The following is a 15,191-nucleotide window of genomic DNA, read 5'->3' on the forward strand; positions in this document are numbered from 1 at the left end:
TATACCCCTGTGGAAACTATGATTTATCGTTGTGTGTTATCGCTGGAATATATGACATTAGACATGCATGATGGTTTGACGGAAGATTTAATCTGTACTATTAACTGATTTCTTAGATGTACAAAAGGGTATGCAGGGCTTACAACTATTTATGACTATGTTGATTCGATAGGAAGGCCAGATGACCCTTGGGGCACTTGTTGGCATAGTGGCCCTTGTGTCCACATTTGTAGCAGGTGATCTCCTCTAGAGGTGTGGGCACTTTGATAAATGGCGGCGGCGGATGATTCGGAGCACCATCATCATTATTCTCCCCACTGTGGTCCATGGCATTGATGTTATTGCGATGCTCCAGGCTGCCCACATACTGTTTGCACGAGTTCGCTTTGTGGCCGAGCTCGCCGCAGTAGTGGCACGTGGGTAGTTTTTTGTGCGTCTGATCCTTGCTGAGATCGGCGAGGGGCGGCAGCTCGAATCGTGGATGCATGTGTTTGCAGTTGGGTCCCTCAGGACAGAAGCCGGCCAAGTAGTTCATACATAGCACACGTCGCAGATGCTGATGTCGACAGTGCGGCCCATGTCGGCAAAAACCACGCTTGTACCATGGACAGTCCTTTACCTTGCTCTGTGGATCGATGTGCAGGAACGGGCACTCTTTGTTGTGGCAGGCATTGAAGCGTGAATAGAAATAACACTCTGGCATTTTCGTCATGTCGTACTCGTGCAGAAATTCGCACTGGTCGCCCTTTTTACACAAGCCACGCAGCCAGTGCTTGCAGACGATGGTGCGATCGCCGCGAATGTGCCGGAAAGGGCAGGCGCTGCCTTTGTCGCATTCCTGGCCATTTTTTGTGATGAAATTGCAGACGGCGGCAATGGACTTGTCCATGCCATAGAACGGCAGTGGTATGGCTCCCACCTGTTCGATGAGATCGCGCTCTGCCTTGAACTGCAGGCTGTTTACGTTGGCCAAAAGTATATCCATGTTATTGCGGTACTTTTCTCATAAAACAATAAAGTAAAAGAGCGCGTTGTTTTGGGATCTTTTTTTTTTTTTTTTTTTTTTTGGCATAACACACGCTAGAGTATCGATACCACCACGATATCATGACAATGCATATCGATACATGGATATTAAAGTCAGTATGTAGCTCATGCAGCTTTAATACTCAGTTAAATCACTAACCGTAGTGTTTAAATACTGCAATACATAATTAATTAGATAAATATACAAAATATATTTATTACAACTATAATTATTTTATTTGATTAAATGAATGCTCAGAAACATTATCCCATATTAATTAGATATACTGATGATGAACTTATTTCCACCCGCAATATATTTTCTGCGGCTGCATACTAGCCTTTTTCATTTGTTTACGCGCTGGCGCTGCAATTAAAGATGTTTCTTCGGCCAAAAGGTTAAAAGCTGATTGCAGCAACAATTGGGCGTGTAGAAGTTATGAGGAGACGCCACGGAGAGCCTTAAATTAAAGATAAAAGCTTCGCCCGCCAACCATGTTACCCACATACGAGCGTCTGAACGATCCCAAACGGGTGTTCTTTCACATAACATTTGCCCGGCTAGCGCTGACGGCACTCAGTTTGCCGTTGAGCGCGTTTTGTTTCTGTGTAGTGTGGTCTCTGGTATTTGATTTTGCACGCTCCACGTTTACGCATTGCGACGTGGCCAATTACTTGCCATCGGTGTCGGCGGCAATTGGAAATTATGAGCCACAGAAAACGGTTTGGCGTTTGGCTATCATCCTGCATCTGCCATTGCGTCTGACTGTGACGCGCATGTATTTGGAATACTATAGGGAGCACATTAAGCGCAATCGTCGAATGTTTGGCATCCTGGCCTGCACGCTGAATGTCATCGAGAATTTTGCTCTGTTCTGCCTATCGTTGTGGACATCGGCGGACAACTATGAGATCCATCGGAATTCGTTTGTGGTGTTCATAGCGTGCAGTGAATGCTATATGCTGATGTCCTATCTTTTAAATAGGAGTGCACGCAAATCCGTTCTCCTGCCACACGAGGAAAAATCGTTGCGCTATAAGCGAAATCTCTTCCTGATTAATGTGCTTGCCTTTGGCCTCGCCGGCTACTGTTTCATGCGGCACAACGCACGCTGTGAGGCTGGCGGTAAGCTTTCTATATAGATTCGATACTCTCCTTGATGGTCCACCACTAATTCAAGTATTTTTCCTTTTCATAGTTTACACGTTCTTCGCCCTCTTCGAGTACATTGTGGTGCTAACCAATATGGGCTTCCATATGACAGCTTATTGGGACTTTCACTCGTTTAGCATTCACTGCGATACCCGGAATGGATTGCATATAATACGCTATTAGCTTGACTTAGTTAAAGGAACGTTCATCGTCCAGCGGCTTGTATTCCTGTATATATTGTAATTGTGCGGTTCTAGCTTAAGCTCAAAGTTTACTTAATTTAACTTAAGAAATTCCTGATTTCTCTGTCAGTCTGAAATCAAATAAACTTTCATTTAAGTATACAAAAATATAGGTGTCAATCAAAATGAACAATCGCACGCACATATAATAATGGATGATCGGGTCAAGCTGTTGCCAATCTCGACCAAGGACTTGGAGATTAGTGTTGCCTCGCGCTGTAGAATCTCAGTCGGCTTACTGCTGCATTTTGGTTGCTCTTTCATGATTGTCTTAACAATTTTTACCCTGCTGAAGACCATCATAGTGGATTATGAGAGATCTACGATTACGCATTGCCACGTACTGCACATTGTGCCAAGCGCGTCGGCGGTCATTCAGTTCAATCAATCAAGCTGGAAGCTCTTGACCTGGTCTCATCTACCACTGCGTCTGCTCATCGCATGGCTATATTGGCGCTATCAGCAACGCGTGCTATCCCGACGCTCAGGCCTGCTGATCTACCTCTTTGTGCTCTGTTTCGTTCTGAATATAGTCTCTAATATTGTCATTGCGGAGTTCGGAGATACACCGGGTACCAATTGGATTCATGTGGTGCTAACGCTTAGCATTTGGATAACTAGCTGCTGCTTCATGGCCACCATGGTTTATTGTCTGGCTTACAGCCAGAATACGGAACCCCACCGTCGTCTCTCATATCTTCTTAAGCGTAAACTGTTCTTCTTCCACTTATCAGCCAGTGTCGTCATTTGGCCATTGTATTTCTTGCATGTGGAATTCTGTGTGCCTTTGGGTATGCTTGTGTATATTGTAGATAGCTATATCTAATATATACTCTCCCTAATGTTTTCAGTATATTCCCTTTTCGCGATATGTGAACACATATTGATGTTCACTAATATGGCCTATGTGTGGACATCAAGCCTCGACTTCCATAACTTATATATATGTCACAGCAGACGAAATGGATTCTATATGAGGAACATCTGAGACTGGGTCTTAAAATATGAAAAACACTTTAATACAAAACAAATACAATATATATACATATGTCTTGGTTACGTCTCATAGATGCGCACTAAATCCTCTATGGTGATTGGATAACTGGTCACAGGACAGGTGCCCTGCTCCTTCAGATGTGTAACAATGCATTTCCAGCAGTAGACGTAACCAGATACAGCGCAAGCTGTGGGCGTTTGCAATGGCAACAGGCAAACGGGACATTCTCCATTCTTGGGTAACGTTTCCTTCAGCTCCTTGGGTAACTCACGCTCGGGCATGGCCTGCGGGTTCTGTAGCGTTCCGCCTAGCTTCCGACGCTGATCGTTGGAGTACCACCACTGTATGAACTGCAGGAAGAATGCCAGCACCTCGAGCATCTTAAGGAATATGTACGTCCATTTGTCCTCCTTGGGCGGCTCACTGGGATAGCGAAGCGTGAGACGTAGAGCACGAAACAGCGGCGAGTGGCTCTTCGCATACTTTATCAGATACAGGAATGTGTGTACTGCTTTCGAGGCATTATAAACGTGAAATAAATTAATCAGTTGTGATTCCCAGGCGTATGTATCCTCATGCTGCGCACTACGAGAACGCAATTTGCGCTCTATGTACGGCAGAAAAGTCAGGAGAGTTGCAGAAGTGAATTGCTGTTGGCGGGTCAGCAGCTCGCCGGTGGCGGTGGCCGTGCGCTGTAGTCCATAGAAGCTTTCTCCGAAAGAGGAGGCCCTCTTACGCAAATACAAATACTGTAGAATCCATGTGATAATTGGTGATACTTCTTCTCGTACATGCAAATTGCCCCAAAGCTTAAAGTCCAAACGAAGACCAAAGTAGTCGAAGACTTTGCTAAGGGCCGGATAGATAAGGTTATCTAGTGTCTCTGCGGCCGAAATTTCAAAAATCGAGGGCACATTCTGGAGATTTTGACGCACATTGGCGGCTTCAGCCATGACGGGCAGGTTTTGTTGTGCCGCCTTTCTTATTTATTAAGAAACAATTATATGTTATGCGCCAACAACTGTTCAAGTGTTTACCATAAAAATATCGTTTAGATTATCAAAGTATCGATTATTTATTGACTGACCGCCACAAACGATATATGCTTCGATCAGCTGTTGTCCAATTTTGTTTATTAAATGTCGCTAACAGAGTTCAGTAGCTGCAACAGTTAAATAAATAATAGTTTTAAAGTAAGAAAACAATATGAAAACAACCGGCGGTGGCTCGTCGGAGGAGCCGGCCAAATCTTCATTGGGCAAAATAAACAAAAAGTCTACGAAATCTCGTTCAAAAAATACCAAACTGGAAACTAGTAGCAAGAATTCGGTTTCAGCCGCCAATGTTGGTGTACCAATGACCAGTTTACCAGCCACGCCCACTCATGTTAATATGGCCACGACGCCCACGACACCAACTACCACATTAAGCAACTATAATCTATTTGATGCATCCTTTGCCGTGGCCGGTCATGCTCAAGGTGTTGGAATGGAAATGACCAACAGTTCCGGCAAAGCTGTGAGTGTGTAAGTTGGACAGCTGTTGAAATTTGTTTAAATATGCTTTACGTTGCAGGGCCACCATAAGACGTACGCCGGTTTTGATCCGCGTACCATAAAAATCTTCTGGGAACAACATGATCAAACGGATGTGGAACTATCGCAAGATGTTTGCGCCCGCCTAGCAGAGGATGCATCCTACAAAGTCTGGGAGCTTATAAATGTGAGCACATTGAGGTTACCATTTAAATTACGTTTCATTAATATAATTCCACAGAATGTCAAGATTTACTCACGCCACTCGGGCGGCGTGGTCACCTACGATCTAGTCAATGAGGTGCTCAAGGATGCTGATGTGCCGCCCATGCTCGGTGCTATGGACAGTGATTGGGATTGCATTGATTACGATGGCAGCTATTTCTTTCATTCGGATAAAATTTTTGAGCTACGCGATGAGTTTCAAAAAGATATTGCACTCTCATTGCCAAATGGCGCGGATTTCCACTGCATCTGCCCGGTGGAGGATAAGAATACAGAACACTTAAAGCAGTTTGTGCAGAGTCTGGTAACAGGTGATTGGTTTTTGCTGTAGTACTGATTGTTTGTCTGACCAAGTTATCTTTTAGCTGCAATCTTTGGCGATGCTCAGGCACGTGGAGTAGCCATTTCGCAGGCCTTCCAGACGCCTTTGATGGGCGCTTGCTATCGCGTCATCATTAGCAAAATGCTGCAGATGTTGGCCTTTAAGCAGCACGATCAGGTGAGCCAGCGCTGCTGGCGATTACTGCGCGCTTGTAACTACAATCCGTTGGCGAATCACATCAATTGTCGGCCGGAGTACTTCAACCTGGCCGAGGTGCTAATTAGTCAGCTAATGGCGCCGTATGAGACCATCAAGGTGGCCGATAGCCGGCCGCAGTCACAGCATGTGCCAGTTGCAATGGAGCTGGATAGAGAGCTTAAGCTGGAGCCGGGTCTGGGCAACGATATGCAGAGTGACCAATACGGAAATCAAGGCATGGACCTCGAAACTCAACAGCAGGAACAGCAGTCTGCGCAGCATCCAGTGCAACAGCCAATTCCTGATATTACCATCACCAGTGATGCCTCGCAGGAGCAGACCATATACAAGCTGCAGCTAGATGACGATAGCAGTGAAGCTGCCGAGAAGCAGCTGCAGGACGAGCCCCAGCAGCTCTCCAGCTATTTTGCCAGTCCCGTGGGCAGCGGCTGTGTGGATGAGCTTTGCGAGACTCTTGGTCAAATGGCGGCACAGAGTGGATATTTGCATTCCGAATGCTTGTTTCTGATTAAGCGACGCTTGGCGAGATTTTTTGAAGGTCGTGCCGTGTGTAGCGAACGTGGTACGAATTTTACGACAAATATATATTTATGTATTAGCTTTACTAATTTGTATTTTTACAGATTTTCAGTACATTAGTCGCGCAGTACGTGGGCTTATAGCATTGGGCGAATATGCGTTCCGAGAGTTTATACCATATATATACAAGCTGAATGTGCATGATGTGCCCGACAGCCTGTGGCGGGATTTGGCACCAGCTGCCATATTCTTAGGAGGACGTGATGACATACACTTGTATGAGTGGCTGGAATTTGGTTGCGGAGCGGCCACCTTACAGCCTTTCATGGTGCACTATGCGAGTGAGTAGATGCCCTGTAATAATGTGTTTCATAAATATTAATATCTTTGTTTTCAGACGCATTAGAGAAGATGATCTCCAAGCGCTATCTAAATGCCCGACAGCCCGCTTTCCGATTCGAGCCGCAGCCAGGCGTGCGTCGCTTAGAGTGGAGCACTCTGGCAGCAGCCATGTGCCATGGCGACGATCCCAGCAAGGCGATCAAACCGAAGCCCACAATGCTCGAGGCGTTTCCAGAGCTGGTGCTGCCGAATCTCCGACTGAATTGCACCGGCACCATTCGCTTCAAATTCGCCGGCTGTCGGCCCGTTTTACTCAAGCCGAAGGGCGTTGGGGCTATGCAGTTTATGGACTCGCCGTCTACGAACGGGGCCAACGATATGGCGCACTCCGATATACTCATTGCCAAGCGTAAGATCTACAAGCCGCCAAGCAATGTGAGGCGCGTGTTGCCCAACAGTGGCTACCACTACTTGCGTATCTAAGGCATGGCAATAAAATCAAGTACACATACATTCAAATTAATATATACAACTTTATTGTAACCCGATTAGCTAGAATGCATCCTCTTGAGGCACCGGCAGGCCCGCCTCCTTCATGTCCGCAATGATGCGCTTGTTGATAATGTTCTTAATATTAGCATTTACATCGGGCAGCAATCCTCCGGTTCGTGCCGCATGCTCTATGCGCTGCACCACATCGATTTCTCGGCGGGATGAAATGAAGTTCGTGACTAACGAATTATCCAAGCTGCCCACGCGTCCAATGCGTCCGCATCGATGTATGTAGTCGGAGATGTGCAGCGGGAAGTCAAAGTTGACCACATGACGTGCTCGCGTCGTATCCAGTCCGCGACTGCCCACATCTGTTGTGGACAGAACATCGCATTCGCCACGTTGGAACTCCTCGAAGCGGCCAATGCGAATCTTCATTAACATATCGCCATTCAAGTTGAGGCAATTGATGCCGCTGTTGTTCAAGAATATGGAGACATAGTCGCTTGTAGCTGACTTATTGCTGAACACGATGAGTGGACGCCGCTTGGCCACATCCCGCTTGACCAGTGATAACAAATTGGCTGGCCGATCCGCCTTGGCCATGCGCAGAAACTTCTGCGTAACATGTGGCATTAGATGATGCAGATTCGGACTGACAATTTCCCTTATGGTTTCCACGTCGATGACCCTTTGCAGAATCTCTCGCGTATTTGTGGGCATGGTGGCCGAAGCGAGCAGCAACTGCGTGCCCACAATGTTCGGGTCCTGGACATGATTTTTGTGAAACTGTTGGGAGATAAATTTTAGCAGCTGAATCTTTTTAAAAAACTCGACACTTACGGGAAATCTTCTCAAGAAGTAGGTGAGCTTTTCTGTAAAGGAGTCATCAAGCAGCGTGTCAGCCTCGTCTAGCACCACATGGCGCACCTGGTCCATGTGATAGATGCCCGTTGTGACCAGTTTGCTGACTGCACCCAGCGTTGCCACCAATATGTCCACCTCGGCGAACTGTGGATTCAGCATCAGCTGCTTCGTGTTGCCACCCAGCAGCGCCTTCACCTTTAGTTCTGTATCCGTGCACAGCTTCTGGGCTACCTGTGAAATTTGTGTGGCCAGTTCACGTCCAGGCGTCAGTATCAATATCCTTGGCGTATTTAATCTTAGCTTGCCTTTCTCTGAAGGTTGCTGCTTGAGCGTTTTATTGAGTATGGGCAATAGGTAGGCGAGAGTCTTCCCACAGCCCGTCTCGGCTGCAATTAACGTGTGAAAGTTGGCATCCACAACGGGCAATGCTTGCGCCTGAATGCCTGTTAGTTGCTTGATGTCCAGCTGCTGTTGCAGGTTCTCCAGCAGCTGTGGGTGCATTTGGATTTGTGATGTGGCTAGGAATTCACTCAAGTTCTGCATCTCCGCTTTCCGCTGCTCGCTGCTAATGGTTGGATTTAGTGTGAAGTGGTCGTTTTTGGATTTGCTGTGTAGCCAGCCCTTGGAGCACAGTGGAATTGTTCCAAACTTCGCATCCGCCCGTTCATGTTGGAGCAGATTGAATTGTGTTCGCTTACAGCTTATAAGTGGTTTAGTATTTTCAGTTTCTATCGTCTTCACTTTTATGGCAGCTTTGGCGTAGTGCCGGCGTGATTGGCTGCGCAGCAGCAGCGAAAGATTCTGTAACATTTCTTCAGCTTGTATTTTCCTTTTTCACTGCACGCCGCAAACAGCTGTTCGTTTGTTTTGCTGCCGGTCATGTAACGGCCTTGCAGTGCTGTGAGGCACCATAACGATAGTGCTGCCCATCGTTATGTTGAAGATGTGTATATCGATAGATAAAAGTATCGTCTACGCGCGAAAGCTAGTGCTGCAAAATAATCGATATTCCGTAATATCGATATTCGCGATATTTTCAGAGAAGAAGATCGATAAAAACGATATATCGAACACTTCTTTTAAATGTTAATTTTCTTGCTTAGAATCTATTATAATATTTATATTAATTATGACTTCTTAATGGATAAAATGGCAACCATTTCAAGATTAAAATAAAAGCAACAGCATCAAACAAAAACAAATTTATTCAACCGAACAAAGTCGTATAACAAATTATTTTTCATTAACTTAAACCTAAAACAGCAATTCATTAAAGCTTAAATTCACTATGCTCCTTAAAATTATATTATAATAATAACAAAAACAATTGCCTCCATGGCAGTTTGAAAAAAAAAAGAAATTAAAACAAAACCCATTGGTTTTTATTTAAAAAAATTAGTTTGTTTACTGTTTCCGGTTTTAATGACGCCCTTCTGGAATTAGCAATCATTCCAGCTTTGCTAAACATCCTCTCGCTCTCAGAGAACGTTGCCTCATATTTTTTATTTACGAAGTGCAAAATGCTACCGGACTTGGGTGCCAATTCACTCTCTTGCAGCGATGGATGCATGCGTGTTAAGTGATTTTTAAGGCTTTTGGTATTTCCACTTGTTTTGCAGACCTTAAAGCAATTTCTGCACACCGCACAACCATCCTTTCCTTTTTCAAAATATTTCCACACTTCGGATTTTTTTGGGGCTCCCACGGTCTTATTTTCTTCATCGGAGTCAACCCTCGCCGCGCCTAAAACACACAAGCTATGATTCCAAGCTTTTCCAATAGTATATATCAATTGTACTTACGTTTTCTTCCCAAAAACTGATCCATTTTTTTCTTTCTATTGCAATTAAATTAAATCAATCAATTTGTATACAATTTAGCAAAATTAAATAAATGCGCTTCTTACACAGTTAAAACCAACGCCAAGAATAACCATTTTTTCGATATATCGATACTAAGAAAGCCATATCGATCTTTTGCCAAAATTCGAAAATATCGATTATAACGATTCCGATCCGATATTTTTGCAGCACTAGCGAAAGCATCAAAAGCATGGTGTGTGATATTTTATTTATGTGAAAAGTATATAAATAATCAGTGAATATATATTGAAATATGGGTAGATTAGTGTTTAATGAAGTGTCTTAATGTGTTATGTGTATTCATAACCCATTTGCAAAGTGTGATGGCGCTGGGAGAGGCAGCTGAGTGTCAAGATCGATGAACGATGCCAACGGTAAGTAGGAATACTTGATATTAAAAAAAAAATATATATATATAAAACGATATTATGTTAATATTCGTTACTATTCGCATAGTATTATAAACATTATATATTCTTATGCTACATACATATGTACATTTGATTGCACGCATATGCATACAAATATATGACAATATGTATGTATATAAATTTCTATGTATGCTCATTCAAGCACCATGTCCCAGTCCGACTTGAATGCCTTTAAAAAGTTTATGCCCAGCAGTTTATTTTTCACATATGTATAATAATAATTGAATGCGCTTCTTAGGCAAACATAAATAAAAAAATATATTATAACCAATTTATATAATAATAGTAATAAAAATAGAATAATTAATTTCTAAATAATACGGAAAAAAATTCTAACAAACAACTGAAATATTGAGATATATATATATTTTTTTTATAAAAACTGTTAAAAAAAAATAAATAATAATAAATAAATAACAATAAACTTATAATTACATATACATATTTAAATAGGAAATTTTCTAAATAAAATATATATAACAGTAGAGGTACGTGAACTCAAGCACACACCAAAATGTTATTTGCAAAAGTGAAAGATAAAGTTTACTACTTGTTGGTGATTCAATTTTATATAAATATATTTATGAAACGGTGTAGAAGTATATACTATATATAATACATAAGACTTCTATGTTTATTTATGCATTTTTCTTCTTTGGAAATTTTGACTTCAGAAACGTTAATAACAGAAAAAGTTGAAAACTTGATTGTCAAATTTTCGACGAAATTGCAACGACAAAACGGCCCATAAAAGTGCATAAAGAATTTCCGTCTTATGGCAGCAAAACAGGAACTTACCCAAAAGGAATTCACTTTTATGTATGCGCTGCTCCCTGTGTGTGTGTGTAAGTGTGTGTGCTTGGGTGTGTGGCTTATTCTTGCACTGTTAATTTTGGCAACGCTGTGCGTTGTAAAATGGCTGGAGGGTGGTCACGCCCTCGGCACGCCCACATTTTTAATATGTTTTAAGTAATTTGTGCACATTTTCGAATTTTTATCGCGACCACAAAACTTTGTCCTTTTGTATTTAACAATGCCGTCAACGGCAAACTGTTGGTCTCTGTTGGCCTCTGTACAACGCCTTTGTCCTTTGGCCCCTCTCGTTGACATGCCCTTTGTCCTGCGCTTGTCTGTCTGTGTGTCCGCGTGTCTGTTTTGTGCTCAATGTCAATGCTTGTTGGCGAGCGTGTAATGATGACTTTATGACTTTATTTACGTGCAATAAAAGCAACAATTCAGATCGCAAGACATTTCAGCACACGCAGAAATACACTTAGAAAAAAGGGATACAGATTAGGCTAGAGTTTGGGCAAAATAAATTATGAGATTCTTTGAAGAATTTGAGTAGTTAAAAATAAATTAAGGCTATTTGTTTGATTAGTCAATTATTTAATTATTTATTATTGTTTACTAAATTATTTAATAAATTATTTTGGAATTATGTAAATTTTTTCTTTTGAAAATATTTTATGTTATTTTCATTATTTTATTTTAATTTTTTGTTTCGAGAGTTTCTATATATTTTAAAAACTTATTAAAATATAAATTTATATTTTTGCTTCTTTCACATTTACATATTCATAATTTCTTTGAGTGCACATAAGTAGTACACATACAAGTGCCGCGGATGCTTGGGGAAGTTTTCTTTCATTCTCAATATTAAAGCGATTTGCAACTTAATTTATTCCATTTGCTTCCTTTTCATTCGGGCTGAATTTTAATTCTGCCTTTTTAGTTTTGGGCTTAAATATGTTAAATACCAGCTGCGCGTGTCTCTCTACCTTTTTGATGTCAAAAGCCCACCCATGCTCGTTGCCTCAAGTGTGTGTGCGCGTGTGTGTGTGCACGCGTGCGTATGTGTGTGGGTGTGTTTACTGTGTTATGTTGTTATGTGTTGTTGCCATGTGTCTTTCTCAAGTTACTGACAAAAAATTTGCAATTCCAATGATAAAAGTGTTATACAAGTCGTGCACAGCACATGTGTGAGCATTTTTGCATGCACTACTACACTGAAAGAAAAGGAAGACTACAATTATGAGCTTGAGTAAGCAAATTTAAAGACAGAGACACAGACATGAATCTTTTTGAGTCAACTTTTTGTCGACTTTTACCTTAATACTTGAGAATTACATTAAAAGGAGTTTCATACAATAATCTCCGTTTTTGTTTTTTGTTAGCTACATTTTTAATGTAAATAAAGTCTTAAAAATCTAGAATTTTAGTTCAACATTTTTCTTTCAGTGTACGCCTCACTCGATATGCTATTCTAATGTTTTTATAATCCAGCAAATGCAATAATAATAGCCAAATGCAAGTTCGAATTATGTTAATTCCACAAACTGTGGCATGCTTTGTCGTACGCTAAAAATGTGCCTGCAAAATATCACACATACGCCGCATACGCCGCAAATTGCCTGTGGCCACAGAATACGACCTCACTGCGCTGCGGCCATCTCCAGCTCCAATAGATTAAATCACAGTTGGCGTGAGGCATGAGGCGTGCGAGCATAATGCGTGTGGTGTCGGCTCTCTGAACGCTGACAGGCATCAAAATGTTGCTGCCCGGGACATTTGCATTTGGGGCTAAGCGTTAAAGCTAGCTGATAAAAATATAGTTGAACAACGGTCGTGCGTAGGGTAGACAGCCTTGTTTGATTGAAATTTGCATAGCTGCAAAATTTGTCGGGAAATCCTGTCCGGTGCAGTGCAGCGAGGGCAAGAGACGAGAGATGGAGCAGAAGGAGCGTGGGTGGCATTTGCGTATGCCTAAAATTTAACATTTGGGCGCCCAAGTCCGCCCAAGTCCGCCCAGCCCAGCCCAGTCCATGTCAACACTAACATGCCACACACTTGACGACACTCGCAGACATTGCAGCCAAGCAGCGGCTAGTAAGCGTGTGGGCGTGGGTGTGAATGTGTGGGCGGCACAGCAGCGTCACCGCAGCGCGCGTGAGATGCATTTAACATTTTCTGTTGCCTACTTTTCAGCGTCAAATTACAGCCGCGTCGAGTGCTGCTCGCTTTGTGCCTCAGTGAGCGTGTGGGTGTGAGTGTGCGTGTGTGTTACACAAGTGCTTACAACACTTTAAAATGTGCATTACAGACACAAAGCTCAACTTGACGTCGTTGTTTGTATAATTATTATATGTTTACTGATTTAATGTGCGATACTTGTAGCTTTATAGCTTTTCAGTCAAAAAACAAAGGCTGAAATTGAGGCAGATTCAGCAGCAGCTGCTGCTACTGCTGCTATTTATGTGTGTGTGTGCGTGTGTCTGTAGGCTTAAGACCATGTGTGTTTACACAGGCTTAAAAACAACAACATTGTTGCTCGGATTTAGTTTACTGCTGAGGCTTTTATGGGCTTAACATATTAATTAAACTTGAAGTGGAGACACACCGAAAAACTTGACCGGTTCAACTTTAAATTAGATTTTAATCTGTTGCTCATATTTAAACAGACAATAGATTTTAGGTGTAGGTGTGTGTGCAGGCACAGTTATATATGTATATAGCAACAGAGCACAACGTGTTGGCATATGTGCTTAGCATCTGTGGGTATCATAGCCAATAGTGCTATACCCAGTGTGAAGGAGTTGAAGAGTATATTGATGAGCTTGAAATTAAGATATAGTATTTGATGAGATAATAGATAACAGACATAGTACATATATATCGAAATCTGTCTCCATGTTTTGGGGTTTCTTTATCTATACTTCTTATCGGTCTTTGTATTCATATATATATAATATGATTCAGTTATATATAAACTTTTTATAATTCCGATATATATCTGTTAGCATTTTATCAGGCCAATAGTGAGTACGGGCATCAAGAGTCGATGATGGTTATTTCAAATTATCTATAATAGTTCATCAAAGAAAATCATTTAATATCTATAAATATCTGATACAAGATAACAGACAATAAATAGAGTCCAAGCTCAATGTGGCATATAAAAATCGAGTATATAAATACGTAGTTCCTTGAAGTGTTTTATCTACAAAAATATATAATATGTAGTAATAGACAGGGTATTTTCGTATTGAGCACATTCAAATGAAGTTAGTCTTGCAGCACCAATGCTTACGTATATAAATATTTCAATGTATCTGTGGCACACACATGTCTAATTGAAATGGGATGCAACCGAACAACATCGCATAGCAGGAGTGGCGTTTCGACAAACTGTTAGCCGACGGGTAACATGATTTGGTAACCTCAAACAGGAAGCATAGAACACGCATAAATGCTTAATATGTGCGACAGAGAGACAAACTGACCGACCGACAGACTGACAGACTGACTGACTGACAGACTGACAACAATGCAACCTCAACATGAAGATTGATATATAACGAGCGTGTATACGTAAAGTGTGTATGTATATGTCGATACAGGTATGCATATATATGTATATGTCGATGTGAGTTAATTAACAACATTTAAGTGGCCGCTGGAGGAGCTGCACTCAACTGAATGCGAAATGAATTCATAAGCCACATACACACAGACATATCTTGTTTGTGTGTGTGTGTGTGTGTGTGCAAATTGACAGCTTAATAAATTAAAATGCATTAAGTGTGTGGAATAGATTTGCAGCAGCCATAAATCCATCATCCAGTGAGCATCAGTGGCAGCTCGTTCACGTTGGCTTCGGGCTTGCTTCTGCTTCTTCTTTTCTTTCGGAGCGCTTAAATATTATATTGTAATTCAAATGTTTATGGCCATCAACGTAAATAAAAATGTCTGCTTAGCACCCGGCCGGCGGCACAGCTGCAGGTGAAATGCCGCAGCTGAGACACCGCCATGATATATGTTGTATGTCGTATGTCTGTGCGGTAGCAGGAGCTGGGGCAGCCCGGCTACATCCTGTAACCGCTTCAGCAGTTCAGTCTTCGTTGGCTTTAGAGATGGACGTGAAGTTACACATGAGATAGCATTGGGAAGGTGCAAGGT

General features: G+C 42.1%; 7 protein-coding genes and 1 long non-coding RNA gene across 8 annotated transcripts in view; 4 read left to right on the top strand and 4 right to left on the bottom strand.

Moving 5' to 3' along the window:
• Window positions 1-68: 68 nt before the first annotated feature.
• Clp (Cleavage and polyadenylation specificity factor subunit 4) lies at window positions 69-1,110 on the bottom strand. Its single transcript, XM_018002790.2, has one exon. It carries the CDS (start codon window positions 983-985, stop codon window positions 146-148), a length of 840 nt encoding a protein of 279 aa, XP_017858279.1. The 5' UTR covers window positions 986-1,110; the 3' UTR covers window positions 69-145.
• A 240-nt stretch (window positions 1,111-1,350) lies between these two features.
• On the top strand, window positions 1,351-2,529 carry PGAP2 (Post-GPI attachment to proteins 2). Its single transcript, XM_018002792.2, has 2 exons — window positions 1,351-2,152; window positions 2,226-2,529. Exons 1-2 carry the CDS (start codon window positions 1,522-1,524, stop codon window positions 2,360-2,362), a joined length of 768 nt encoding a protein of 255 aa, XP_017858281.1. The 5' UTR covers window positions 1,351-1,521; the 3' UTR covers window positions 2,363-2,529.
• A 35-nt stretch (window positions 2,530-2,564) lies between these two features.
• On the top strand, window positions 2,565-3,972 carry LOC108610600 (post-GPI attachment to proteins factor 2). The gene is made up of 2 exons (XM_018002791.2): window positions 2,565-3,212; window positions 3,273-3,972. The coding sequence occupies exons 1-2, from the start codon at window positions 2,573-2,575 to the stop codon at window positions 3,407-3,409; spliced, it is 777 nt and encodes a 258-aa protein (XP_017858280.1). The 5' UTR covers window positions 2,565-2,572; the 3' UTR covers window positions 3,410-3,972.
• On the bottom strand, window positions 3,419-4,489 carry Pex12 (peroxisomal biogenesis factor 12). Its single transcript, XM_018002789.2, has one exon. The coding sequence runs from the start codon at window positions 4,369-4,371 to the stop codon at window positions 3,478-3,480; it is 894 nt and encodes a 297-aa protein (XP_017858278.1). The 5' UTR covers window positions 4,372-4,489; the 3' UTR covers window positions 3,419-3,477.
• Window positions 4,490-4,506: 17 nt separating this feature from the next.
• Window positions 4,507-7,099, top strand: Saf6 (SAGA factor-like TAF6). The gene is made up of 6 exons (XM_018002766.2): window positions 4,507-4,936; window positions 4,994-5,140; window positions 5,195-5,489; window positions 5,544-6,281; window positions 6,343-6,579; window positions 6,636-7,099. Exons 1-6 carry the CDS (start codon window positions 4,625-4,627, stop codon window positions 7,061-7,063), a joined length of 2,157 nt encoding a protein of 718 aa, XP_017858255.1. The 5' UTR covers window positions 4,507-4,624; the 3' UTR covers window positions 7,064-7,099.
• On the bottom strand, window positions 7,094-8,850 carry Dbp21E2 (putative ATP-dependent RNA helicase Dbp21E2). Its single transcript, XM_018002780.2, has 2 exons — window positions 7,916-8,850; window positions 7,094-7,861 (listed from the first exon to the last, which is right to left on the bottom strand). The coding sequence occupies exons 1-2, from the start codon at window positions 8,747-8,749 to the stop codon at window positions 7,133-7,135; spliced, it is 1,563 nt and encodes a 520-aa protein (XP_017858269.1). The 5' UTR covers window positions 8,750-8,850; the 3' UTR covers window positions 7,094-7,132.
• Window positions 8,851-9,126: 276 nt separating this feature from the next.
• Window positions 9,127-9,976, bottom strand: LOC149269646 (uncharacterized). Its single transcript, XR_016269047.1, has 2 exons — window positions 9,742-9,976; window positions 9,127-9,682 (listed from the first exon to the last, which is right to left on the bottom strand). It is a non-coding gene; the product is annotated as an uncharacterized LOC149269646 (long non-coding RNA).
• Pkg21D (Protein kinase, cGMP-dependent at 21D) overlaps window positions 9,974-15,191 on the top strand; it is a 37,703-nt gene continuing 32,485 nt past the window's right edge. The window contains exon 1 of the mRNA XM_089463982.1: window positions 9,974-10,175. Within this exon, the coding sequence (XP_089320108.1) occupies window positions 10,167-10,175 (9 nt within the window). The 5' untranslated portion in view covers window positions 9,974-10,166. The remainder of the gene's footprint in view (window positions 10,176-15,191) is intronic.

This window comes from Drosophila arizonae, chromosome 3, assembly GCF_054131065.1.
Source record: "Drosophila arizonae isolate 15081-1271.41 chromosome 3, UAZ_ARI_1.0, whole genome shotgun sequence".
In the NCBI taxonomy this organism is placed as follows: Eukaryota; Metazoa; Arthropoda; class Insecta; order Diptera; family Drosophilidae; genus Drosophila; species Drosophila arizonae.

Coding starts and splice junctions, on each gene's coding strand:
- Clp (XM_018002790.2), bottom strand. CDS start 985: ATGGATATACTTTTGGCCAACGTAAACAGCCTGCAGTTCAAGGCAGAG.
- PGAP2 (XM_018002792.2), top strand. CDS start 1,522: ATGTTACCCACATACGAGCGTCTGAACGATCCCAAACGGGTGTTCTTT. Junction 2,153..2,225: donor CGCACGCTGTGAGGCTGGCG/GTAAGCTTTCTA, acceptor TCCTTTTCATAG/TTTACACGTTCTTCGCCCTC.
- LOC108610600 (XM_018002791.2), top strand. CDS start 2,573: ATGGATGATCGGGTCAAGCTGTTGCCAATCTCGACCAAGGACTTGGAG. Junction 3,213..3,272: donor GGAATTCTGTGTGCCTTTGG/GTATGCTTGTGT, acceptor TAATGTTTTCAG/TATATTCCCTTTTCGCGATA.
- Pex12 (XM_018002789.2), bottom strand. CDS start 4,371: ATGGCTGAAGCCGCCAATGTGCGTCAAAATCTCCAGAATGTGCCCTCG.
- Saf6 (XM_018002766.2), top strand. CDS start 4,625: ATGAAAACAACCGGCGGTGGCTCGTCGGAGGAGCCGGCCAAATCTTCA. Junction 4,937..4,993: donor CCAACAGTTCCGGCAAAGCT/GTGAGTGTGTAA, acceptor TTTACGTTGCAG/GGCCACCATAAGACGTACGC. Junction 6,282..6,342: donor TGCCGTGTGTAGCGAACGTG/GTACGAATTTTA, acceptor GTATTTTTACAG/ATTTTCAGTACATTAGTCGC.
- Dbp21E2 (XM_018002780.2), bottom strand. CDS start 8,749: ATGTTACAGAATCTTTCGCTGCTGCTGCGCAGCCAATCACGCCGGCAC. Junction 7,862..7,915: donor ACTTCTTGAGAAGATTTCCC/GTAAGTGTCGAG, acceptor ATCTCCCAACAG/TTTCACAAAAATCATGTCCA.